The following is a 25858-nucleotide window of genomic DNA, read 5'->3' on the forward strand; positions in this document are numbered from 1 at the left end:
TAATAACACTTTTAACCCAGTTCTATTACATTGCATGTATATTTTCACTGTATACCACAAACATCTTCTCAAATACAACAGAACTGTAAATTTCAAACCACTTAATGCGTAAAGCTACCTCTAATCGAGTTGAAGGCAACTTTTTTATTTTCCAAAAAAAGCATTCCAGCAAATCTACATCCCTGTGGGTGCAATTCACCAGAACACAATTGGCGAGGTATTTAATTCAGGAGTAAAAGAGTGGAGCTGATATTTTACAAGTCTGATGTGTTTAACAAAACCCCAAGCACCAAGTGCTTTTTAAGAGAATTACTTCTGTGCTTTGTGTATTACTAATGATGCTTAAGAAGTTAAAGTGCTCAGGCTAAGACCAAATAAAGCCATCTCTGAGCAGTGCTGGTAATGGCCGGGTTCTAAAAGTAACATTACGTCTTGTATGAATCACTTTTCACCTTTCGGGAAAAAAGACTTTTGCTTTAAAAAGTCGGAGTCAGAGCAAAAACACCTCTCCTAAATCAAGCACACTGTAACCAGAGCCAAATATCCAGTGTATGATGTCATGAAGAGATAGTGCAGTTTCTCTTTTGACATAACTGGCAGCGGCCATCGTAATTTTTTTCCCTTTTTTCGGCTGGGCAGATTTCCAGACCCAGAGCCTTTCTTTGCTCTCTGTGGCTGCTGTCTTCAGGCTCCATTACAATGAGTATAAATAATACTCAGCGCCTTGCTTTCAGACATCTATGCACTGAAATGGAGACTTAGCAGATACTTTTACGTCTACATTTTCTATATCTTATCCTAGACTACTATTACAAGATAATAATAAAGAAAAAACAAAACAAGCCACAGCAAATTAATATGAATCTTTATTGTATTTAGAAATCCACGCATCAAATCTTTTTTTTTTAATCTTTTTTTTTACCATTTACACCAGGGGAGAGAATGAGGGACAAGCTAAACGTCATGCCTTTCCCAGCAGGCGAAATGCGCTACAGGATGGGCTGAAATGGAAAGGGGAGGGGAGGGGAGATACATAAAGTGCTTTTGTCAACAGTTTTCTTTTTTAATAGAAAAAAGGATCAAAACAAAAGGTTTGCAGGTGGAGGGAGAGGACACGGGGGTCCATGGACGTGACGGCATGAGTGCATGTGAAGGAGGTGGAGATGGTGGTGTTGGAGGAGGGGGGGAGAAGCAGAGATGTTGATGAGGAGGAAGAGAATGGTGGTTGGGGGTATTTGTCTTCAAAAAAAACAAAAAAACAAAACAAAGAAAAACAAGCGCTCAAAGGAAAAAAAAAAACAAAATTAAACAAACTGACTGGTCTCAACCCAGGATGAGGCTGGACTTGCCACCAGGGGGGTTTCTTCGGCCGCCTGAAGCAGTGCTGGCACCTCCCGACGGGTCGGAGGGCTGTGGCATCTCCTTCTGCTGCTGATCTTGCTCCTCTTGCTGATCTTGCTCCACACCTTCAGGACACTCTACAGCAAAAAAAGAGGGGGGGATAATGTGTTATTGTGCAGACCACAACAATGGGTGACGTGGCTCTTATTTTGTTCTGCAGTTTTTCCAGATGTTGCAGTTTGGAGTGGACCTCAAGCTCACAGCGGCTCTCCAGAGCAAAATATGGACTACTGTCAGCAATCCAAGACAGACTATGGAGCAATAACTGCCTCACAGTGACACTTTTAATATAAGAGTGAGGGGACTCTCCAGTAGTAAGGATGAGTGAAAAAAAACAAACAAACAAACAAAAAAAAACCCAAAACATCCTTCTATCACTGGAAAAACTGGGCTCTATGACAGGAAATCGACATCTAGCAAAATTTGACAAAGCAGGCAAAATGATAACAAAAATAATAAGGATAATAGTGGATTCATACATCTGTGTTAAATCTACACTGTAGACATGAAATGTGCACAGAAACATAACTACACGCTGATGATGACACAGGCACAGGTATAACTGCTGCCAATGGCTTGAACTATTTGCAGAAATATAATTCTTCTGTCCTTTTACTTTTAATTTTGGCTAAAATTTCAAACTGTGTCGCTTCTTTTAAGTATTGTAATTATTATGCAAACACATAAATATGATCCTCCTGGTTGGAGCCAGTGCAAACTTATCAGCTAGCTGCATCTATCAGCACTGCTGAGATGGAAAGGGTTAAAGCTGGTTTTATGCAAATTCTGGCTAAAAACAGTCTCCACACTTTAGCTCTGTGGAGTAGTTGAGGGCAGCCCTCTTTAAATGAGTAAAATCACAGCATTAAAGCATCGCCGTCTTTTTATCCATTACCGCCTGAATTGGTGCAAAAACATTAGCACATTGCATGGGGACCTTTCATTTAAATCTTAGAAATGAGGGCAACATGTTCCTTTTTGGAACATTTTGAATTTTTTTTTTTTTTTTTTTTTTTTAAAGAGGTATAATACACACTCAACTGCTGAATGTGCTCTGTTTGAACCCCAAGAGTGTGGAGGGCCTGTAGCGTTAACTCGGAACAGCATCAAAGACATTAGGTGTGCTGAATGTGGATCCAGAAGCTGAGATATTTAATCTCTCTGTTCGCCCATGTCTTATCAAAAGTGTGCACTACTGGCTTGTCTGCTGGGAGAAGAAACTGACTTAGAGGGCAGTAATGAACTGGCTTAAGTGCTTGAAAAGTTTTTGATGGCATGTAATTGCGAATATTTATACACAGCAGACTTCAAAGTGCGCGCACACAAACACACGTGCATTCCAGTCATTCAAAGGCCGTGCAGAAAGTGAGCTTTGATTTAATTTTCATTATGGTATGCGGTCGAACCTTCCCATTATCTGTGGAGCCAGGAATTCTGTTGCAAACATGCACCTGGAGGTTAATAAAAAGCTTTTCATACTCAGTGGAGCCTGCTATCGAACAACAGCTGCTTGACTACACACCGACATGCCATCATGACAAGGAAAAACCACATCAAAGAGCCCACGTTGTGTTGACTCAGAAAGGGAGAACATGTGTACTCCATGCTGAAAAAAAAAGACTGTATGCCAGCAGCAGCATACCAGACCAGATCAGTCGCCATAATCTGATCTTTGCAGAGGAGGGGAGAGTGAAATTAACTGATCTGTTCTGGAGCTATACCGAGGAGGTTCTCACCGACCAAGTCATGCAGATCTGTTTAGACATAGTCAGACTGTGACAGAAACCTGAAAGCCTTTTTATAAAAACACCAGAGTGCTCAAGACACTTACCATCATTTCCTTGTTCTTGGCCGTTCTCAACCTGCAATGAAAACACAAGACAGGAATGTCACATCTCTCCCTGACCTGGCTCCTCTGCTAACGTTTCTTCATTTGAGAAGAAGCGTTTTATATACAACCACAAACCCAAAAAAAGAAAAGGAACGCTGCCAGGAAAATAATACTGAACATCCACAAGGCAGTTGCATATACAGGAACTTTTGTGCAAGCACTTGTAATTGCGAATGATTAATGACAGCACTGCTGTGATTTCTGACCCTAGTGATATGTTTCTAGGTTGGTAGGTGGAGTGGGCCGTTGTGTTTTCTCTGCGTCTTTATTTGGATTCTATCCATGTCGACAAAGCGAGGGCCGCCTCATTCACACATTAAAAGGGATTACAAATGTCAGTGGAGGATATCTACCCAACAATATATCCTAGGTCTGTTTCAAACAGACGACAAACACCAGGGTTTCCACCGATGTATTAACAGCTTAGCAGCCCGCTGGGGACAAGCTGGCTCAAAGCCAGGCCTAACCACTGGAAACTGTTTTTTTGGACCCAAGTTACACTGATCAAGTTAATGCAATCTTACCATTTCTGTTAATTACACATGAAAACAGCTTGAAAGAAATAAAGTTACAAAAATGAATAAAGAATGACGGCAGATCTTGTGACTTAAAGACATTTTAGATAAAGTGAAGCAAATGATTCGCGGCTCTCATCTCTCGCTCTCTGGGATGCTGTGCTTCGTTGTTCTCTGTCACAGATTTAACAAAACTCTCTTGGCAGCAGTTGTGAACTCATCTTTCCCCCCAATGACTTTTTCCACTGAACTGTTTAGAATTAAAGTTAATCTATGACAGAGTGTTTTTTTCAGCTTAGTACTTGGCTGCGGCTCTGTTTTGGAAACAAAGTCTTGAAAGGGTGAACGGCTGGTACCTCTCGTCTCTGGTTCCAGACCAAGGCGGCCCCAGAGTTGTGGATGGTGGTCAGCTCCGGCTGAGGGTTCTTGGGGAAGAGGAGAGGCTGCTGTACTCGCCTCAGCGGGGCAGACGGCTCACCGCACAGGGTTCCTGTAGGCGCCCCGCCTAGGCAGATAAGGGACAGACAGGAAAAAAATGCTTTCAAACTATTTAGAAAATAACGTAACACTAACACTCATGGCCCTTTAATTGTTTGGGTTTTTTTCCTCTCCTCTTTTTTGGTCAGAAGATTACACTGAAGCTTAACAGGAAACCCAAATGGCAAAACATGAGTAAGGCTCCAGAGCAGCACAGTCATACCATATGGACACTAATCCAATTAGTGACAAAGCCACCCCAGACCCAAATCTCTCTAGCCCCACCAATCTACCATGCTCATCACAATACTCATTTTCTCAGATTTCTCAGATTCAGTGATAAAACATCAGCTTGATTAGAGACTCAAATAACACAAGACAAGAAAAAAAATCATTGGGAACTAAACAGGAAACATCACTAAATCCGCTTGGGCGTCTGCAACAGACCCAGAAACGAAGTGGAAAGCTTCCAGGCAGACAACCTGAATGCCAAAACTCACAAAACCCTGCAGCGCCTGCACTCTCCTTTAGCAGAAAGAGCTTTAAAAATCCTGTGCTGGCCCACTGTGGGGAAGCAGGCTGTGCTAGCTCAAGCCACATAAGGTAACAGCTATAAACCCCGAGGGCCAGGGAGGGGACAGACCGTCTTTGTCATGACGAGAACAACGGAAAGCAAAGAAGAAGAGGAGTGGCCATTGTTGTTAATAGAGTGAAGTGAATCAGCACTCAACAAGCGCTTCTTCATTACCGACTCCACATTAAGGAGTCTGATAAATTCCCTGGACAGTCAACAAATATGAAACGGAAGAGGATTTAAGTAGATTGATGGACCAGAGAGAGATGCATTATGTTGTCATTGCTATAGGCTTCTACTTAACCTTATAGATCTCCTGGGTCTATGGCATAAATATATTATAACACTGAGCCTACTGAGCTTCGAGACAGCAACAGCAATCATGCGGCTGATGGTAGTCTCGTTTTCCCCCTCTTATTTCATGTAAGCACTCATGTGGTCAGAAGCTGAGGTTACTTGCACATACCCACAGCTTTGGTATCTTAAAACCTTAAATTAAATTGTACTTGCCATACATTTTCTTATTTTCTCACATAAACATGACCATGACCATAATGAGGTCAGCAGTTTTTTTTCCCCTTCAACTCTTGGCTCTTTATGACTTCAAAGAGAGCCAACATACCTAATATGGTCATCTCAGACACATGGCTCTGGCTGTGAGCCCAGAAGCCTCACCTGCCATTTGTAAGTTCCAACCAATCAGAACAAAGGCAGCTTAAAGGAAGCGAGGAAGGAGCTAACAGAGCTTTCAGACAGTGGATGACCCCAGAGGCTTCAATGAACCCCAATACAAGTTAAATAATGATCATTTCTCTTGTATAACCCCAATAATAATAAGAATTAGAATAATGAATATTGCTGAAAGTTAGAAAAATAGGTCCCCTTTAAAATCCTAGGGAACATCCTGGCTGAACAACAATCTGCTTCTATGTCAGTAAAACAGAATACAAGACAAATCTTTAAAAGAAAACCATCAAAGTATAGTTAAAACAAAAATAAGTTACATTTTTTTAAAAAACAAGTTTAATTGTTTTCTTACATTTGCCACTTAGTAAAAAGACACACCATGAAAGTTAGGAATCAGATTCAGGCATTAAAGGACTACCTTGGGAAAACCCCCACCACCCTCCCACCTCCTAGTTTTAGCCATGAGGACAGCGCTCCATTTATTTTGTTTTCTGCCAACTGTGGCGCCACCATCTCTTGTTTAAAGTAACGCTTATAGCAGCTAATCCATGCTTGTTTTCTGTGCTCTTATTTTGTCAAGTGTTTCTAGGGTCGTTTGAGACTGTGCTATCATAGCTAAACTTATAAATTGCCCAAAGGCAAAAAGTACTTTACAAAGTGGCTCTTGATGGTTGAGACATGAAAAGGTGTATTTGATCTTAACAAAAAAAAAAAAAAAAAAAAAAAAAAAAAAAGATGTACACAGGGCTGCATGCCAAAGCAAACAATGAAACCTGTTCATCTGCAGCATGGGTTCAAACACAGGCCACATAATAGATCGCACAATGCTTATAAGGCTTTATATTGTTATTAACCTTGGTCATTCAAGCAGAAATTTATATCCTCCTCATCCAGTTGCATCCGTTAAAGTGGGACAGCTGTGGTAGGCTCTCCTCAACTTGACCCAGAGTGAAACAATGCAAGCAGGAAAAGGCTTTGCTGTAAGCAGCTGCTGGCTGCAGAGGTCAGAGACTGATGTAACGATTTTAGGCCAAATTCTTCATCGTCCACACTCACCCAGAAAATCTGATACGCCATGTAAACAGTTTTCCACAAAGTGGCCAGTGTGAAAACATGTGATCTCAGGCTTGTGAGGCCCTGAGCTAAAAAGCAAATCTGCAGAAATACCACAGAGCTCGAATTTTTTTACCCTTTATGCAATGTATTAAATCATTGACTAACTGGACCATCTTTAATTACAATCAGTGAAGCCAATGCATAATAAAAGATTCAAACCTTGCCTGGCACTGTCAGGCCACATTAATATTTCACCTACTTCCTCTGGCTGTATGTTTGCGGTGACCTTGAAAACTCACAGTGCCACTCACAGGTCTCGTGGCCCCGGCTGCATTTTTCTGCGTCTTCTTGCACACTCAAAATAAGATGTCCTCCGTGGCTGCAGAGGGCCACTAATTTCACCCACTGACACATTTTTAACTGACGCATTTCTTTCCATAGAGGACTGATCCTCAGCCCCATTTAACAAACCCTCGCTTCGAATTACCCTTACGTAGTACTCTGGGGATTTTTCTCTTTTTTGTGCTATTACTCTTGTGGGATGCTCTTTCTGACAACCCAAATGGAAAAATTTTGGATCTCTATCTGTTCCTAGCTCAAGTAAGAACAATTAATTCCATGGTGCTTTTTTTGTTTGTTTTTTTTTTTTTGCTTACTTAAGGTTTCTGGTAGATCCGTCTGCTTTTGCAAGATAGAACTTGCTCTTCGTGTGTGTTTATACAAGCTCCCTGATGTAAAACCACAGTTCATGTAAATCAAACCTGTAAACCTTGATTTCAGCTCTGATACAGTCACATGCAAAATCCATCAATCAAGAAATAAATGTTAGAGTGAATTACTAGGGGGATTGTTCCTCCGATGAGCGTGAGGGTCATCAGGTTCTGCAAAGATGCTGGAGGCCATCTTGTTCTTGCGCTGGGGCGTTGTGTTGTCATCTGTGCCAAAGGAGAAGCTGGAGTCCCCACCCGGCGGTCGTAGTACCCTTAGAAGTAACAAAATGACACAATTTTGACATCAGCCGGAATGACACCCCGCCCACCATGCTCCTATCCCCCCCCCCCCCCCCCCCCCCTCCATAACCTCTCGCTTCATACTGAAACACAAGGCCTTCACGTCACACACCACTGATCAGATGCACAGTGCAAAAACAGAAAAAAAAAAAAGATAAAATCAATAGTGAAATAAAACATGAGGTAGCCCCAAGCTACATGCAACCTTCTCTCTACTCCACCCTAAATCTTTTATAAACATACCACACAAGCAAGAAAGGACAAAAAAAAAAAAAAAAAAAAACCTTGAGAGATACCAGCAAGGTCCCCCCACTGTCTAAGCCCCGGCTGTCAGCCTGTCAGACAGACAGTCCCAATCTCTGCCCTGCAGCTGACTCCAGTCGCATATAATCACAGAGTTAGCTGGCTAGCTGCTGCCTCTCTTCAGCGCGGATTCCTTTGCAGTGACATATGAGGGCTTGCGTCTGTTTCTAGGGGGAATAATTACACAATTATCGTATTTATTTATCAAATCTGATGTTTATTTTGGTCACAATCGCACAATGGAAGTGAAAGGTCTGAGGTTTACGCTAAATATAGGTCACGTAATATTGGGACTGTTCTAGAACAGCACAGAAAGCCGGGATCCAGATACACAGATGACAAACAAAGCCTACTTTCCACAGACTTTCTTCCACCATGAACCGAACAAAAGGAATTCAACAGCGAGTAGGGAAACCCTTTTTCTCCTCGCTGTGCTCAAGGGCAGCTGAGGTGGACGACAGACACCGATGTGCTTGCAGAGCCACTGCTGGACCCCTCCCTCTTTTTTTTTTCTTCTTTCCACCAGCAAACTCTCCTCTCCTGGAGCCCCCTGAAGTCACCAGCTGACACACCGAGCAGCTGTCTGAGGGCCAGGCAGGCAGATGGGAGTCTAAAAAACAACTCTGCTCTTGAAGCACAGCTACAAAGAAAGCAACCAAGACGAGGGGGAAAAAACATATCTCACACAGCCTAGTATGCAACAACGTGAATTTGCACATTTAATTCTTGGCTGTGACAACATATAATGCCTAAACCAGACTTCACCTCCCGGCCAGAGAGGATGAGCTCATGCTTTCCACATACACACACAGATTGCGACGGTGGGGGAAAGCTTTGAGCTGGCTGGCAGCAGACCCCACCCTAGAATGAACCTGCAAATAACATGAATGAAATGGCAGTCATGTTTGGAAGCCTTAGGCCACTTTAAGGCAGGTGAAGCTGGGTAGGATACAGCTAAGGTCCAGAGCCAAAGATGGCATGTCTGATAAGGCAGGATAGGAGGCCTTTGATTTTAGCCTAATTCAAGCTGCTGCTCTACTGATCTACTTGGTCGTCCAGAAGCAGAAATGACCAGCAGCTCGCTGAAGGGGGCTTTAAGGGGGAAAAGGCAGAAGAGCTAAGGAAAGATTTACAGGCTTAGCTAGCTCAGAGCCCCCACCCAAGCCCCCTGCATCATCCGAAAGCAACATGCGGACTGACCGACATTTGACATGCTCACTCAGACTCAGCAAGGGCTAACAGTGGCAGTATAAAAATCTCTAGCACGCCCTGAAATCATGCCTCATTATAAAGGCGGCCATAATTTTAAGGTTTGCACTCTTCCCTGTAAGAAAAAAGAGAAAAGGGAAAAAAGGGAGGAATGCATGAAGCCGACACGCATCATCACTTACAGGAAAAGACTCAGCGCATGCTTGGAGGATGACTCTTAAACTGAGTGTAAAACCGGGCATCAGGCTCGCGACCCCGCTAAATGAGTTTCCCTAAAACTTCCTTGAACCAAAATTCAAGAGATAATGACATAAGCAGACCACGGTCTAGTCTGGGATCTTTCCTGTAATCAATCAAATGGACTCTATTGTTTCTTTTCTTTCTTTCTTTTTGTTTTGTTAGATAAAATGCAACAAAAAAGAACAACAAGACGTTAACAACTCAAAGAGCAGCACACACAGAGATCTTTCCTTCCATAGAAGGAAGGAAAGAAAAAAAGTGGTGACTTGAACTATTAAAAAAAGTTATTTCGCAGTCTAGAGCAGCCAGCAGGGAGCTGACGTTAGGCTTAGGCAGCTTTGTCCACTTCTCCTTAAACAGAAATGTGGAAAAGATCCTGTCGAGCAGTTTGTTTCCGAAACCCAGGCATGCTAACCTCACTAACTTCGTGTAGCTAAAGGGTATGGTGCATCAGACACCCAATAAGATTATCTTAATTAGCTAGACTATGTGACAGTTTAGCTAAATCCAGAAAAATCCCTCGCCAACCACCACCGGGCTAACACAGCCTGTGATATTCTGTAGCAAGCTGTCTTTGAACAAAAACGAATAAAAGAGGCGTTTGCTAGCTGAGAGGCTTTGCCCGCATCCTACTTCTTTTGTTCCTCCGTGAAAAGGCTTTCGGCTCCTTTTTACCTGGAACTACTTTTAGCACTAGGGTCCACTCCTTGAAAGGTGGTTGTCGTCGTCATCTTTTTTGGAGTATTTCGATGTCTGGCAGTAAGAAACAGTCAATTAAAAAAGTAATGGTGGGGGGGATAAATCCTCCTCCTTGCCCGCAGGGATGCGACGGGATGTAGACTCCACCCGACACTGAAAAACATAACGAAGAACAGATCCGCTGGTTCTGCGGTGCCAGCCCACCAGACCCAACCCACCAGTATTAGACACGTTGTGATTGGGCAGAACAGCACAGAACTCGCCTCTCATTGGACAGAACTTCAGCAGTCGGATATCTTGTTGGTGGCAGGTCTCGGGTTCCTGTGAGGGATCGGACTGAAGAGACCACAACCTCGAGGGCGCTTTTTCCCCCGTTTTCATTTAATAGCGCTGATTGCGGCAATCTGCAAAATTATTTTAAAGAATAAAGTTAGAAAATTGGTACACTTTCAACTTCTTTCTTAACTTCCAATTTAAATTACTGGCTCACTAAGATCATAATTAGGTGCATCGTAAAAATATTTGCCCCTTTCCCGATTTCTTAAATATTATTTACACTTACATGTTTCAGATTTTCAGATGAATACAAACTGCAGTTTTTAAATCATGACTTCATTTGTTAAGGGAAAAAGTTACCAAAACCTACCTAGCCTATGTATTTACCAAAATGTTTTGGAAAACTGAGTTCAATTTATTAAGACACACCCAATTTACTGCCACACTTGCTGAATCAATAAATCACTTAAACAGAACCTGTCTGACAAAGTGAAGTAGGCCAAAAGATCTCAAAGAGCAACAAATTGTGTTACAGTCTAAAGAAACAGCTGAGAAATAAAGTCATTGTCATCTATCAGTCTGGAAAGGGCTACAAAGCCATTTCTAAGGCTTTGGGACTTCAGCAAACCACAGTGAAAGCCATTATTCACAAATGTAGAAAACTTGGAACAGTGGTGAATGTTCCCAGCAGTGGTCCCCCTACCAAAATTCCTCCAAGAGCGGATCCAAGAGATCAAAAAAGGACCCAGAACAGCATCTAAAGAGCTATAGGCATCACTAAACTCAATTAAGGTCAGAGTTCATGATTCAACAATAAGAAGGAGACTGGGGAAAAATAGCATCTATGGGAGAGTTCAAGGAGAAAATCACTACTGACCAAAAAAAGCCACAAAGGCTCCTCTCACATTTGCCAGAAACATCTCGATCATCCTCAAGATTTGAGAACATATCCTCTGGACTGATGAAGGTTTTTGAAGATAAAACTAACACGTTTTTGTTTTTTAAAATAACATCTACCAACAATGGTGGCTGCTTTGCTGCTTTAACCCTTTCACACATAGTGGTCACCACAGTAAACAGGTATTCAAAGGCTGTTTTCTCGTATTTTTGTCAGTGTTGATGGTATGTTTGCACATAAACCACCTCATTGGACACTGATGTGTCACTCCATACCAAACTCATAAGTCAAAACCTATGTTGTCCACCTAAGTGGACGTGTAACAAACTCTTTGAAAAGTACGTTTAAAAAACGAAGTTCAATTTTTTTTTTCATGCCTAAAGATGAATAAAAATACTTACGAAAAAAAATCTGCTCTACCAGAAAATCCTCCAAAACCGTTCAGTTTGTGCCATGAAACTCGTTTTGTTTTGGACAATGATCTAAACGCAACAGCAAGTCCTCCTCTGAATAGCTTAAAAACACAAAATGAAGGTTTTGGTGTGGGCTAGTCAAAGTCGATCGCCACTTTATGCAAACATTTGATTGCAGTTCTTGTTGTCACTGGTGGCTCAACTGTTTATTAGGTGTAGGGGTCAATTACTTCTTAACACAGGGCAGTAAAGGTTTGGATAACTTTGCTCTCCTAATGAAAGAAATCATTTTAAAAAAATCTGCATGATCTGAAACATTTAAGTGCAACAAACATGCAGAACACACACACACACACACACAATTATATTGTCAAATAATAGAAAAATATGGTGAAAGTTTGGAAAAAGACAATAGCTTTATTTCAACAAGCATCTTAATAGACAATACAGATGTTTATTTTGCTGGAACATCTCTTAGGGCTTCCCAAAATTTGAAGTGGCCTAGCAAAAATGATTTCTCAGAACATTCCTCTACACATCCAGTACTATTTTTAAAAAATGTAAAAAATCAAATATGTTTTGTGAATATGACAGAACCCAAATGTCAGCATATCCCGTGATCCCCATACTTGGCATATGGTTCACTAAGTGACAGCCAGTCCCAAAAATTGTACACTTTAAGAACTGATTTGCTGGCCACCGACCAAGATCAGCTGAGCAGATTTTGATCAATAAAGTCAGTTTTACTTAATGCTCGCTCTATCACCAGTCCTAACAGTCTGGAAGGGAAGTCCTTAACACTTATCACAATACAGCATGGAAAAACAAAATCTGAACTCAGGGTGACGTGGATGTGGCTTATGTACAAAGACAGAAAAGTAAAAGGGGCGCGAATGAAAATATACAGCAGTTATGTGTAGCAGAGAAACGGGAAACTTCTTCTGCGTGGAATTCTGTTGAGACGAGCTGCGAAGAAGCAGGCGCTGTGTGCCTCAGAGGCCAGGAAAGTTGGTGGTGTCCAGGAAGAAAGTGGTGATGCACGTGGCCGATTAAATCCGTCCGCCCGTCTGTTGTTGAAACACATCGATCGTATCTTCATCTTCCATTTCCAACTGTTAAGGGGGAAAAAAACAAAAAAATATAAGCCCATGAATTTCATAACGTTTGAGTAATTTAAGCAAAAAGTGATGTGAGGGAAAATATCTGTACTGCAAAGACAAAAAGGAGGATGCTAATTTGTTGACCTAGAGGGTAACAGTATGCCCTGTACAAATGAAAAACTTCCCATTTGCATACACAAAATACCACCACTGTGACAATAAAATGACACACTGCTTTTGGCTTTGAAGGCTGCACTGTGGACAAGGTTGGATGGCACTGCAATAACATGCAAGTTGTGGCTACTCCAGCCACAAACTGCAGTGAATACAACTGGCATCTGCACAGCGACATATTCAAAAACAACTTAAAATTAGCTCGTTGTGACAGCCCGAGGCTCCTCATGGCAGCACTGTGACTTTGAACGAACATCATTCAGCCTGGAGAAACCCCTAATGCCCACGGTTATTAAGAAATACTGTTATCACAAGCACTAATCATCATGGGAAGTGCATGAAGTATGTTTAACTCATTGACACGGCCTTACCTGTGCTGGTGTGTCTGTCTCGTTTATTGGCTGCCCGTCAAATCTGAACCTGATTTGCCTCATTGACAGTCCCTGAAAAGATAAACGTGTAAAATCTTGTTGTTAATCTCATGTGAAGCTCTGTATAGGCTAACGTGTAAAAAATAAAAATGCAGACAATAATACGCTCGTGCTGAAGATAAGGCGGCTGAGGTTTGAGAGACAGAAAAAAAACATGTCTTGCTGTGAAGCAGAAATGAAGGAATAATGATAACCATTTGGTTCTGTCTGTACTTTAAAAAAAAGAGCTGTATGACAAACATCTCTTTTACCCTGATGGGAGTCCAAGGAACAGATAACACTGTGATTGGGTTTCCATTCTTCCACAGAGTTGAACCCTTATTTGACTTTCAAATAAAAAGGATCTCAGACCTCGTGTTCTATTACATATTTTTTTTACTTTTATGCACAGCTCTTTTAGAAAACCTTGGGAATTGCTTTTGTAGCAATGCAAACACAGCTGCAATTAATAGAGAACCAGAGTGATGCTCAGTGCAGTGCTAATTCATACAAAAGTCAAAATTCCTGCATGCCATTACAGCAAGGAGCCTGGCAGAGAACATCTTAAAATCTGAGTTAATCCATAACAGCAGGAGGAAAAGATTAGATGTCTTCTGCGATTACTGTGAAATCACAGATGATGATAAGGGAGGTTCATTTAAGGGATGCAAGAGCCACATAAAGCGTTAAAGCTATGCTATCAAGGTGGTATTTGCATTAAAGCTGTAGACCTTAACTGCATTTGAGGAGGAAGAGAAGAACTGCAATGGAAACTTTTTCAAAAGTGAAACAACAACCGTGATGAGTTACTGTCTGATGGATGGATGGACGGATCGTTTAGCACGTGATGTGTATGTTAAATGTGATTAAAGTATTTGAGACTCAAGGACAGCTAAGTATGTTCTCTGTCCAACACACATAGATTTGGCCTAACAGTAAATATCTACAAACAAGTGCAATATTCGATTTAACTTATTCAACTTACTTGGCTCTGTGGCCCTGTGGCTTAAAAACAAACCCAAATCATGACCCCTCCACCTCCGTGCTTAATAGTTGGTATGAGGTGTTTGTACCGATATGCTGTGTTCGGTTCTCACCAAACGTCTCTGTTCATTATGGCCAAAAATCTCTTCTTTGCTCTCCTCTGTCCAAAAGAAATTGTTCCACATGTCTTGTTGTTTGTGTAGAAGCAACTTTGCAAATTGAAGCTGTGCTGCATTGTTCTTTTTAGAACCTGGTAACCCTTCCAAACAAGTCACATTTGTTCAGGTTTTTTTTTTTAACATTTAACATCCTAACTGAGGCTCTTGGGTCATTTTGCTATTTCTCTCAGGACTGCAAGGTTTGACCTTGACCTGAACTTGCCTGTAGATCCACTTCTGGGGAGAGTGTGGCATTGTGTTAACAAACATCTGAATGCTCCAGATCTACGACCTACAAATTTCTGCTTTTATAGAGGTGATCACACGCGCTGATAATCAGTTAATCAAGTACAAGTTGATTAGCAACACCTGGCTGCTACTTGTCCCCTTGATCCCTATTGAAGTAGTAAAGGTGTACTTAGTTTTTCAGAGGATTCCTATGAAAACCTTCTTTTTAAAATGCCTGCATATATTTTATGGTAAATGGGATTTTTAAGACGCCCTGGCATAACTGCTTTTTTTGGCATCTAGAATACAAACATATAATCTGCAGTCATTAAATGCATGTGTGAAAAGTGTCAAAGAATTGAAAGTAAATGGTTTAATTGTATCCTATTCGGTTGTAAAACACGATTAACTGTGTGCAAACTTCAAAGTCTGGCCTCTAAAACATTAAGTAACTCCAGTAATGATTTCCTTATGATGTTAAAACAGCATAACCTGTAAGCACTTGCAAGCCTTGCTCCACAGAGGGTAGGCAACTCTCCCAGTAAATGTTATTTCTATACACCCGTGTCTTTTTGCCAACCGTAAATGGTGTGCAGCGATGCAGGGAAAAGGTCAATTAAAAGAAAGCAGGATTATTGTTAATAACACCTAAACATGTTATTAAGAATAGAATCCAGCAGCTAACTATCAATTACATCAAGTGTATATATGATTAGTAGCAGAGGTGTACAGAGGAACACTCGACAGATATTTCTGGAAATAATACTACAAGTCGAGTTCTCCTCATGTGGTGAGAACTACAAAGTAACAAGAAGTCTATTTAACTGTAGCTACACTCTGCTTATAAAGATCTATGCCCATTCAGGAAATGATCAGTGTTAGTGTAATGCCTCGGGGCCATAATCACCTGTCTCTCGCAGTAGGCCTTCATGAGTTTGATGAGCGGTGTGTGTCTTTTGATCTTGAACTGCACTACAGATCCATCCTGACCCGCTACCTTCAGGTTTATGTGTTCATTGTTTTCTGTCTTCACTGCTTCCTGAGGAATAGAAGCACAGAAAGAAACACAGTGAAGGAACAAAAAAAAATGACTTTGACTAACCAAAACAACACAGTAGTTACAGGTTTGCAGGGGAAAAGCACTGCACGGTATTTTCTGTTATTATTAAATGCGTAATTTCAGTCCCTTTAGTGCCTCCGGTGGTCTTTTAATTTTGCAGTAGCGTGATGAAATAATGAATTCAGACCTAAACAGCTCACCAGGTGGCTAGGGAAGGATATTGGCAAGAACTTATTAATATCCATGACATTATCAATTGTGCTAATTCTTTATTGATTCTTGATCAATTTTCTTTGGAAGGTATAAAGCAGGCAAATGTTAGTATCAACCCAGCCGTGTCATTATCGCCAAAAGAGTAGGAAAAGACTGAGCAGTACAAAAGCAGCACTGCTATGAGTTTGACTTCACTTTCGCAATGTGTAACTGCCAGAAAGATATGTCAGCATCCATAAAAGGAAGGTTGATAAGCCCAAAGGCGTAAAATTCCCCAGGACTGGAGAATGCACGACCAGTTTGATTTGCATATTTTGAAATTTGAAATTGTCATTTCTTATATTTTGCTAGGATAATGTGAAATAGTTGCAGCAATTCATTGAAACATGCATACATACTTGAGAATACAGTATGAGCTTAAAAATCAATGTTTGATATGACCAGACTTTATTGTTCCAACACAGCCTGAACTCGCCAAGGAAAGCTTTCTTGTAATTTCTTTAAGTAGTCTTCAGGAATAGCTCTCCAAGGTTCTCGAAGGACATTAAAAGCTCTTCTTTGGATGTTGACTGCTTTTTGTTCTGATCTCCTTCAACATGATGCAACACTATTTCTGGGGAGACCAATCCATCACTAACATTGTGTTCCACTGTTTTTAAAAAAAAAAATCCGTTTACTGCACTGGCAATGTAGTAAAAGCACTTACTCTGCTCAAAAATGAGCCTTTTGCCAATCAGATGCTTTCCAGATGATATTATATGGTGGATCAAAATCTGACGGTACTTTTCTGTGTTTCCATCAACTGTGACAAGATTCCCAACACCATTGGCTGAAATGCAGACCCAAACCATGACATGCCTCCACTGTGTTTGACAGATGGGTGTAGACACTCACTGCTGTACCTCTCTCTTGACCCTCCTCTGTACATATAGATGTACAGAGATTCTTGTCTAATTTTGATACCTCAGCTTTTTCTCCTCGTTTTTCTCTTCCTTGAAAATGGCTTCTTGACAGCCATTTCTGATGAGGCTTCAGAGGACAGTAGATGGATCATCTGAGGGTCCAGGTGCATGCCTCAGGTCCTGTGTCAGGTCATTGCCGAATTTTTCCCATTTCTTATGGGCATGAATTTCAGATGCTGATCATCTGTTCATCTTAAAGTCTGTACCTTTTTTTGTCCTCCACTTTTCCAATTTCCTAAAATTTAAGGACACACTGCACACAGTCCTGAGATATGCTAGGTCTTTTCCCAAAAGCTCTTTGGGAATCACTTTGTTAGTGCAAAAATACAATTTTAAGCCTTTTGTGACATAAAAAAAGTCAGTTAAAGAAATGTGTTTTCCAAATAGGAAAAAACACGAAAGACCTGGAAAACTTACTTATAACCACTGAGTAGGCAAAACAGAGAGTAATGAGGGATGGCTCAAGACTTTTGCACAATACTGTATACAAAGTATTTCTCAGATTTAAACAAAATTTAAATCTTAAATCCTCCCTTTTCGCTTCGCCTGCAGACTCAGAGTGAGCCTGAGACCACCACAGTGATGATTCATAGAGTTTCAGTGGCACCAACAGATTCTCACCGGTACACTCTCCCACAGTGGCACAAGCCATTCACACATGCAAGCACGCAAGCACACACACACACACACACACACACACACACACACACACACACACACACACACACACACACACACAGGCGAAATGAGGCATGCAGTGGGGATGACACCAGCTGGTTGGCTGTGTGTTATCAAGCAGAAAGAGATCCGCGCGCCATTGGATGCGCGTTCACAAACCTTCCGGTCTATCAAAGTAGGTACAGCTAGTAGTTGAATTTCAGCTTGTAACTTTGCAAAAAGGCACAGCGGAACATGCGGAAATGACCGTATTTTTACACACGCACATGTAAAAAAAATCAGGAGGAGTAAACTGGCATTTCAATCCACTGTGAAGACACTCACCTTTGGTTTTTCATCAGCCATGGTCACTCTTTTGGCGCTTCTCTACACTGCCACACAAAGAACACGAGTACGCGCACGTACACGTGCCCGTTTAGCCTATTACAACCGAACGTGCGCGGCCACGCGCCCATGCGCGTCCACCTCAACAAGCGTTGAGTGGACAGCGAGTAGTCACGAGGTTGAAAGCGCAGTCTGGGCAAGGGCGGGAGAGTCACAATGCGCGTTAAAGAGGCAAGCAGATGCACGTGCACGCGCACAGCGATGTTTTCCCTTTTGTTTTCAGGTTTAGAAAAGCGGTTATCTCATTAAATGCTCCTTATCTCCCTGCTGACCTCGCATGGGTGCAGCATAGTTCAGTCAGCATCACCACACATGATCCTCACTGCATGGGGAGAGCCATATGTGCACTTTTCCATTTCCTTTTTCGTTTTAACCCTTTAAATACCAGTGGCCATCTTGTTTTTTTGTTTTTGCCTGATGGTGATGTGTAGGTGTACTGAACCAATGGTGGCCTTTACGAACTCAAACTGTAACAGTACAGGGCAAAGCTGCACTGATTCTTCACAGATTCAAGTGGAGACATTAGTGGGGGTAGCATGTTCGTGGATAGCAAAAGACAAACCCAGCTTCTTAATGCTGGTAATGACCTCTCGTAGGTGAGTCTGGGCAGGCAGTTATAAGGTTAGTGATAAGCTGTGTTATCTGCATTTGTCGCGATAAATCCAAATCCCGAGTCAAGCTCAGCCGACGGAAAAACAGGCAGGTAGACGGGCACCCTTTTCGGTGACATCTTAACGCATGCGCAGCAGGTGCTTTCGAGTGAAAGAGCGAGGCGCGTAAGCAGTACCGGTCCACATTTGCAGTTCATGGCGTGTTTATAGCCAAAAAAGTTCACATTGTTGTATTTTCTGTGTCGATGATATTGTTCCCAGATGGAGGAGGTAGACGTTGAGCCCACTATTACTGTAAGTAGCCATTGTAGCTTAGTGTTTTTAATTCCTTATTGCCACTAAATGGCTTTGCTAACAGGCTAACTTTCGCAAACACCTATTTTAACAACCCGTTTGAATATTAATATTGTAAGTTGTCAAGAAGTGGAAAGGGGCACACACTCAGCCATGTCACAAGTGTAAAAGTGGCAAGATTATAAGAAGATGAGTTAGAATTACGAGCAGCATGAACTACAGTTTGAGTTAGTAATATAGCTAGACCATGTCCCAGTCACCACTCAACCTTCTCACACAATATTATAAGTAAATCTGAAACGGAATGATTTAATCTTAACCCTCATCATGTTATTCACATCATTTTCAGTGTAGTAACAGTGTTTCTCCTTTTTTAATTGCAGAATATCCCTGCAATCAGTGATGGAAAGCACATGGGATTTGCATGGGGTCCTGGTGATATTCTTGTATATGAGACACTATACAAAGCATCAGGTATGCTTCAAATTTAGTACAAGGCACCGTGTATGCTTTCACAGTTTTCCTCTGTATCTCTTTTTCTTTTTAAGAGAATGAATGGTGTAGTGAATGCCTGTAAAATATCTGCTACAATGGTGTGAAAAAGTATTTTCTGCTTGTTGATGTCGTATTTTTTTGCATGTTTGTCACACTTCCATGTTTGATATTATCAAACACATTTTGATTTTGGATGAACAAAGATGACCAAATGAAATATAAAAGGCAATTTTTAAATGACGGTTTCATTTATTAACAGAAAAAAATGCATTCAGTGCTACCAGACCCTGTTGTTGTGTGTGTGTGTGTTTTTGTTTTTTTTCTTAAAAAGGTAATTGCCCCCAAAACTTAGTAACCGGCTGTGCCACCGTTGGCAGCAAGTAATGCAATCAAGCGTTTGGGATAACTGGCAGCGAGTCTTTCACATCGCTGTGACCCACTCATCTTGGCAGAATTGTTTTAATTTAGCCACATTGGAGACTTTTTCAAGTGTGAACAACCTGTTTAAGGTTTTTCTAATTCATCTCAATTGGATTTAAGTCCAGAATTGCACTCCAAAACCTTACATTTGGGTTTTTGTGAGACATTCAGAGGTGGACCTTCTTGTGTGTTTCGAATCATCATAGAGTGATTAGAATTCATGGTTTCATCAAGTAGCTCCACACCATCACACTACTACCACCATGTATGACTGCTGATATGATTTTCTTTTATGAAATGCTATGTTACGCTTACACCAGACGTAACGGGAAAACCTGTTTAACACTGGGACAATTAGGTTTGGATAACCTTTTTTTTCGCGTAATAAATGAAATCGTCATTTAAAAACTCCATTGTCTTTGTCTAGTATTAAAATTTATTTGATCATGCAAGTGTGACAAATATACACAAAAATAAGCAGTCAGGAAGGGGGGGGGGTAATTTTCCATAGCACTGTATGATGTGTTTTACTATAGTTTTTTATGGTTACTTTTAGAGATGTGCATGTATATATATGTTTTTCAATAAACATATTTTGAGCCATTTTTTTTCAGACATTTAAATTTTGTTGTATATGTGCAATGACAATAACTATAATATTACTGTTGCTCTTTCACCTCCTGCCTTTGTTTCAGGTGCTTCAGGATCAGGTTGCTCGTTCATCCATGAGATCAGGAAAGATGAGGACATATATTCCCCCATTTTACGCAAGCTTTTTAACGAGTCTCACCACATCTTCGTTGGCCTGCAGACAATTAGAGAGGACCTCCCTAGCAAGACTAAAAAACCCCAGTAAGGGCGCGTGATGCAATCCCACCTCTGTTTGTTCATATTGTTGGATTGCATATCAGTGGCATAACAATAGTTGCAAAATTCACACAAAGCAGCACCCACATTGTATGTTTTACAATTTTACCTCTGCCTTACTCCTTAGATTTGTTAGTATCAGCAAAAATTATCGATCCGTGATCCGTGCTTGTATGGAGGAACTTCAGCAAGTTGCAGGTAATACTTTTGAAAATATGCTTATTTTGGCAAAAATTTTGAGTTGATGTAACCATAAAAGTTTTGGCAGTTTTTTCAGATTTCTATTTTATAGTCTTGTTTATACAATAAAAACACAGGAAATGTGACTACTCAGAAAACAACTTTTCTTTTTTGCAGTTTCTACCAAAAATGCAGAGTTGGCCATGCAGTGTGGAAATCAGGTAAGTACTAATGTTTGTGTGGCAATAACTTTATCTGGACTAGTCCACATACAGAGCATGTATGAGTTTCTGAGTCAGTAATTGACTAATTACGTCACGATTTAATTGAGTAGCATGGCACAGCTCTGTGGGTTTTATGACCACAATCAAACGGCCTGTATTTAAAAGGGGACATTAATGCTCAGTTAGTGAGGAAGAATCCACATTCAGTTTTTTACTCAGATATACATTTCATTACATTGTTTAGTGGCACTATCCTGACCCTGATCTGCTTTTTGTTAAAGGTGTCCATTCTTTTGGCCATAGAACTGATCTGGAATCTGTGTGAAGTGCTGTTCATCGATGCTGCTCCAGGTTAGAATCCACATCTTATGACCGGATTTTGGGGTTGTAGAAACACCCAAACAAATGTATCTGCAACATGGGTGTGTCTGTATTTTCAGCGGGCTCCCTGTTGCTCCACCTGCTGGACTGGGTAAGGTTACATAAGGCTGACGTGGACGAGAGTGCCAGAGAGGTGCTCCAAAGTGAGAGCCCTGCCGAGCACCGCGACTATTGGGACGTGGTAGGTGCAGCATGTGCGCACAGTTACATCTTTAAAATGACATCTGCACTATTGGTGTTCTGCATTTGCTTCTTCATCTGTGTTTTGTCTGATATGAATTCTCTGGAGAGACCTGAGTGATCACATGCCGTGTGTGTGTGCTGTGCAGGTGGTGAGTTATGTGCTGCAGGGCAGGTTGGAAGAAGTCAGACAGATGCTGGTGAAACAGGCCAATCTACAGCCTGCTGCCAGGAGCATGTACAAGCAGATGGATACCTTGCTCAGCAAGATGCCCTTCTACAATGTAAGATAAAAATGCAGTGGTTTATTTCCTTTGAATGATAGCTGAAATTATTTTAATCATGCTTCTAAATGGGATTATTGTGAAAGTGTGCACTGTTAATTTTACAGTCAGAAATGAATCACACAGGTTCTTGATGTTTTCTTAATGGGTCTGTGGATGTGACATTAGAGGAAATGATAGCAGAAAAATGAAAGAACCTGACTTGAGCCTCTAGGCTGCAAATACACAGTATGATGATATAAAATAATAAAAAATGGTCTCCTTTAAGTTAAAGTGTATCAAACATCGAATGTGCTGCTGCTGACTAAAATGAATTTAAGCCTCTTTATTTTGCTGGTGGTGAAATGAAAATCCACAAATCTGTTCAAACCTTCTTCGCTAAAGTTTTTGTTGCTTTCACATACATTATTCAGACAGTAAAGGGATTAAGAACAACATATTTGTATTCATTCAGTGCAGCGATTTCTCTAACGCAGCCTAAACACAAGATGAGCGCATGAGCCGACCCGTGCTGACTCACACCTCTGAATTTTCTGTAATGTTCCCTCAGCCTGGTGGCACTCAGACGCTCACAGAGTTTGATGTAAAGTGGAGGCACTGGCACGAGGAGGTGGACCGCTGCCTGCAGGACAACTCGTTTGCCAGCAACCGACATCTGGAGCTCATCTGCAAGGTGAGTGAGGAAGTGCTGTGTAAGTTATTCATGGATAAGTTCAGGGTCAGTGCAAACATCCAACAACAGTTAGGCAATTTTTTTATTTATTTATTTGTTTTTTAAATTTTCCTACCCCATTTCATCCTAGATCCTTCTGGGAGATGAAGACACTTTGCTGGATCACAAGGAGCTGCTGGGTACCTGGTATCACTTTCTGGTCACGAGACTTCTCTTCTGCCACCCCACAGTGAAACCCACAGAGTTGCATTATTATGCTCAGGTATACCATATTCTCACATCATTCAGACATTTTAGAATCACTGCTGGTTTAGTCTTAAAAAGTATTGCATTTTTTAAAAACCTTGTCAGATATCCTGTAAATATTGTGGTAGAAGAATTTTTTTTTAATATTTGCGTGTTACATCGTCTGTCGCAAATTTCAACCAGTTAATTTGGCTCTATGATTTTCCAGTTTGAAATTTGATTGTAAAAAATGTGCAGCAGCCCCTGATTTATTGTTTGTGTATCTTATTTGTATGTGTGCGCACTGCAGTCGTGCATGACGATGTTTCTGGACTCGAGGAGCGTCCCAGAGCCCCTGGACAACATCTTACTTGCTGCCTTTGAGTTTGACATCCATCAAGTCATCAAGGAGTGCAGGTAAGACAACTTTTTTTTTTTTGCATCCTGCCATACGTGTGTGTGTTACATGCAGCGTACAAATGTGTGGTGGTTCATAAACTTCCTTAATTGTTTCCTTTTAGCATTGCTCTCAACAACTGGTGGTTCGTGGCCCATTTGACAGATTTGTTGGATCATTGCAAACTCCTGCAGTCTCATAATCTCCAGTAAGGATGCCGTTTGTCTGTTTTTGAACTTGTTTACCTTTTAATTTGATTGTACACGTCATTAGCCAATATTTACCACACCTTTTGTGTGTGTGTGTGTGTGTGTGTGTGTGTGTGTGTGTGTGTGTGTTTAGCTTTGGCTCCAACTTGAGAGAGTTTCTCCTTCTAGAATATGCTTCTGGTCTCTTCACTCATCACAGGTACGCTCATCCCAAGGTTCAGTGTAATCATGTATAATATATTTGTTTTTGTTTAGATTTACACAGGGTGTGACTAATGTGGCTCTTGGAACAGTTATTTTTATCCTGTTAATCTAGTTAAACAATCATTTCCTCTAATTGACCTAGTACAGGGTAAGCTGAAGTGTAGGTTATCACTGTCATGATTGAGCATGTTTTTCTGTGTTTAGCCTTTGGCAGTTGGCTGTGGATTACTTTGATCACTGTCCAGAGTTTGGTCGTGTCTACCTGGAGCTTCAGATAGAGCGCGTCCCTTTAGAGACGGAGCGTAAAGCTCTCAAGGTGCTGAGGATTTGTGAGCAGAGGCAAATGTCAGAACAAGGTAACACGTTGCTTCTTAACTCTTGATATTATCAAGATGGGGCTGTTTTTGTTTTTCCAGTGCAGGAGAGACCTAAAACATATTTTTTGTGTGTTTATGCAGTGCGGAGTATCTGTAAGATCATGGCTATGCAGGCCCTGAGGAACAATAGGCTGGGCTCTGCTCTCTCATGGAGTATAAGAGCCAAAGATGCTGCATTTGCCACCCTGATTTCAGAGAGGTTAGTTTCTTTCATTATAATTGTAAAGATCCCAGATACTGTTACTTTACCCCCCTTCTCTCCCTACTGGCTTTAGCAGGAAGTGTGGTCTCTTCCTGTTTAGTACTGCTTCCACTGTGAACATGTTCCTATACCATCAAACAGCAACAAACCCTTCTGCCCTCTGAATGTTTGTGTTATGGGTTCTGTGGTGTGTTTATGTGTATACTTGTGTTTTAGGTTCCTACAGGATTACTGTGCCAAAGGGACCTTCTCTGATCTGGACCTGATTGATAACTTGGGCCCGGCGATGCTCCTCAGCGACAGGCTGACTTTTCTCGGTATGCTCAGGGAACACGCACTTGCTGGAGCATTAGTAGCACCGCTCCACTTGTGACTCAGCGACTGCGTCATTCTCACAAGTTCAGTCGACACATGAAGTGACGGGACATTCAGTCAGGCCAGCTTCAATTCACATGAGTCTCAGACACATAAATGTGCACACAGACGTCTAAATAAAGCTGGCCTGCTGTTTAATGCAACAGCATGTGATGGTGTGTTTTACTACTGAAAAATCAGGAAAAACATAAGATAAAAACAGAGAAAATATGTTCCTATAGATTATTGCTGATTGTGAACTGAGAAGGAACATGCACAAAATCTCCTGGATACTTTGAGCACATCTGAGTGTGAAAACTGCTTTATGTTCTTTCTCAGGAAAGTACCGCGAGTTCCACAAGCTGTATGGAGAGAAGCATTTCAGGGAGGCGGCAAAGCTGCTCCTCTCCCTGATGACTGCAAAGATTGCTCCACAAAGCTTCTGGATGACTCTGCTGACCGATGCTCTGCCACTGCTGGAGCAGAAAGAGGTTAGTCACCAGCAACAAGTCCAGTTTTGGACAAAATTAGTGTGATAATTACAAGAAATCTGATGCTGAAATGTACGACCGAGATATTTTCTACTGTAGTCTGCATGATACCATTCATGTTATCACCACAATAAATTACAGTGTCCCCCAAACTGTTATGGTGCAGATTTAAACTGAACAACATAAACTTTGATGTTCTAATCATGGTGTAACCAGAGTTGTACGTCTGAATCAGTTGTTGCTGCCCTACAACAACAGTGATTTCTTCTTCTCAGGTGATCTTCACAGCAGATCAAACCTATGAGCTGATGTTCTGTTTAGAGGAGCTCACCTCCTCACTGAACATCACTGCTTCCAGCACAGACAGGCCTATGCAGGTATGCATGTCCTCACATGGCCTTAATCCCTCCCACACAATCAGACTAAAAGCTCTAATAGCTGCTTCTAACCGCATGGTTTAATATTTGGTGCTGCTATCACCACTCTGTTTTAATTTTAAGATGACATGTAGGCAGATGTCACTCTGGAAGTCTTAAAGATTGCTTTATCTTTATATTTGAGTGTTTTTGTCGTTGCAGGAGGAAGACGTAGAGGTGACCAAAGTGGAGCTCCTGAGACTCGCTCTGGCCAGGAATCTGGCTCAAGCGATAGTCAAAGAGGGAACAGTGGAAACATAAAAGTGTGACTTTAATAAGAAAGCTCTTGTTTTGCATTTTTGTACTGTATATACTAAAGAATCATTAATCACAATGTGCTCTTTGATAATAAAACACTTCATGATACTCATTGA

The 25858-nt window shown here is 41.3% G+C and overlaps 3 protein-coding genes across 3 annotated transcripts; 1 reads left to right on the forward strand and 2 right to left on the reverse strand.

Annotated features, from left to right (window-relative positions):
* Positions 1–848: 848 nt before the first annotated feature.
* LOC134626160 (jupiter microtubule associated homolog 1-like) lies at positions 849–10232 on the reverse strand. The gene is made up of 5 exons (XM_063471724.2): positions 10039–10232; positions 7441–7583; positions 4164–4312; positions 3233–3263; positions 849–1478 (listed from the first exon to the last, which is right to left on the reverse strand). Exons 1-5 carry the CDS (start codon positions 10092–10094, stop codon positions 1324–1326), a joined length of 534 nt encoding a protein of 177 aa, XP_063327794.1. The 5' UTR covers positions 10095–10232; the 3' UTR covers positions 849–1323.
* Positions 10233–12040: 1808 nt separating this feature from the next.
* Positions 12041–18068, reverse strand: LOC134625393 (small ubiquitin-related modifier 2). The gene is made up of 4 exons (XM_063470616.1): positions 17941–18068; positions 15611–15742; positions 13295–13366; positions 12041–12761 (listed from the first exon to the last, which is right to left on the reverse strand). The coding sequence occupies exons 1-4, from the start codon at positions 17959–17961 to the stop codon at positions 12699–12701; spliced, it is 288 nt and encodes a 95-aa protein (XP_063326686.1). The 5' UTR covers positions 17962–18068; the 3' UTR covers positions 12041–12698.
* A 581-nt stretch (positions 18069–18649) lies between these two features.
* nup85 (nucleoporin 85) lies at positions 18650–25845 on the forward strand. The gene is made up of 19 exons (XM_063470617.1): positions 18650–18905; positions 19289–19379; positions 20516–20672; positions 20815–20885; positions 21045–21088; positions 21373–21442; positions 21532–21653; positions 21802–21936; positions 22487–22609; positions 22740–22871; positions 23145–23251; positions 23356–23439; positions 23574–23639; positions 23849–24000; positions 24103–24220; positions 24440–24540; positions 24917–25068; positions 25344–25445; positions 25647–25845. Exons 1-19 carry the CDS (start codon positions 18873–18875, stop codon positions 25743–25745), a joined length of 1959 nt encoding a protein of 652 aa, XP_063326687.1. The 5' UTR covers positions 18650–18872; the 3' UTR covers positions 25746–25845.
* Positions 25846–25858: the final 13 nt, after the last annotated feature.

Source organism: Pelmatolapia mariae, linkage group LG4, assembly GCF_036321145.2.
Source record: "Pelmatolapia mariae isolate MD_Pm_ZW linkage group LG4, Pm_UMD_F_2, whole genome shotgun sequence".
In the NCBI taxonomy this organism is placed as follows: Eukaryota; Metazoa; Chordata; class Actinopteri; order Cichliformes; family Cichlidae; genus Pelmatolapia; species Pelmatolapia mariae.

Bases quoted from the DNA above. Each gene is read 5' to 3' on its own strand.
- LOC134626160 (XM_063471724.2), bottom strand. From the start codon at position 10,094: ATGACGACGACAACCACCTTTCAAGGAGTGGACCCTAGTGCTAAAAGT. The intron at 7,584-10,038 runs GTAAAAAGGAGC...GTTACTTCTAAG, and splicing joins AGTGCTAAAAGTAGTTCCAG to GGTACTACGACCGCCGGGTG. The intron at 3,264-4,163 runs GTACCAGCCGTT...TTTTCATTGCAG, and splicing joins TCTGGAACCAGAGACGAGAG to GTTGAGAACGGCCAAGAACA.
- LOC134625393 (XM_063470616.1), bottom strand. From the start codon at position 17,961: ATGGCTGATGAAAAACCAAAG. The intron at 15,743-17,940 runs GTGAGTGTCTTC...TCTATTCCTCAG, and splicing joins TGGCTGATGAAAAACCAAAG to GAAGCAGTGAAGACAGAAAA. The intron at 13,367-15,610 runs GTGATTATGGCC...TTATCTTTTCAG, and splicing joins AGGCCTACTGCGAGAGACAG to GGACTGTCAATGAGGCAAAT.
- nup85 (XM_063470617.1), top strand. From the start codon at position 18,873: ATGGAGGAGGTAGACGTTGAGCCCACTATTACT. The intron at 19,380-20,515 runs GTATGCTTCAAA...CCTTTGTTTCAG, and splicing joins GACACTATACAAAGCATCAG to GTGCTTCAGGATCAGGTTGC. The intron at 20,673-20,814 runs GTAAGGGCGCGT...CTTACTCCTTAG, and splicing joins AGCAAGACTAAAAAACCCCA to ATTTGTTAGTATCAGCAAAA.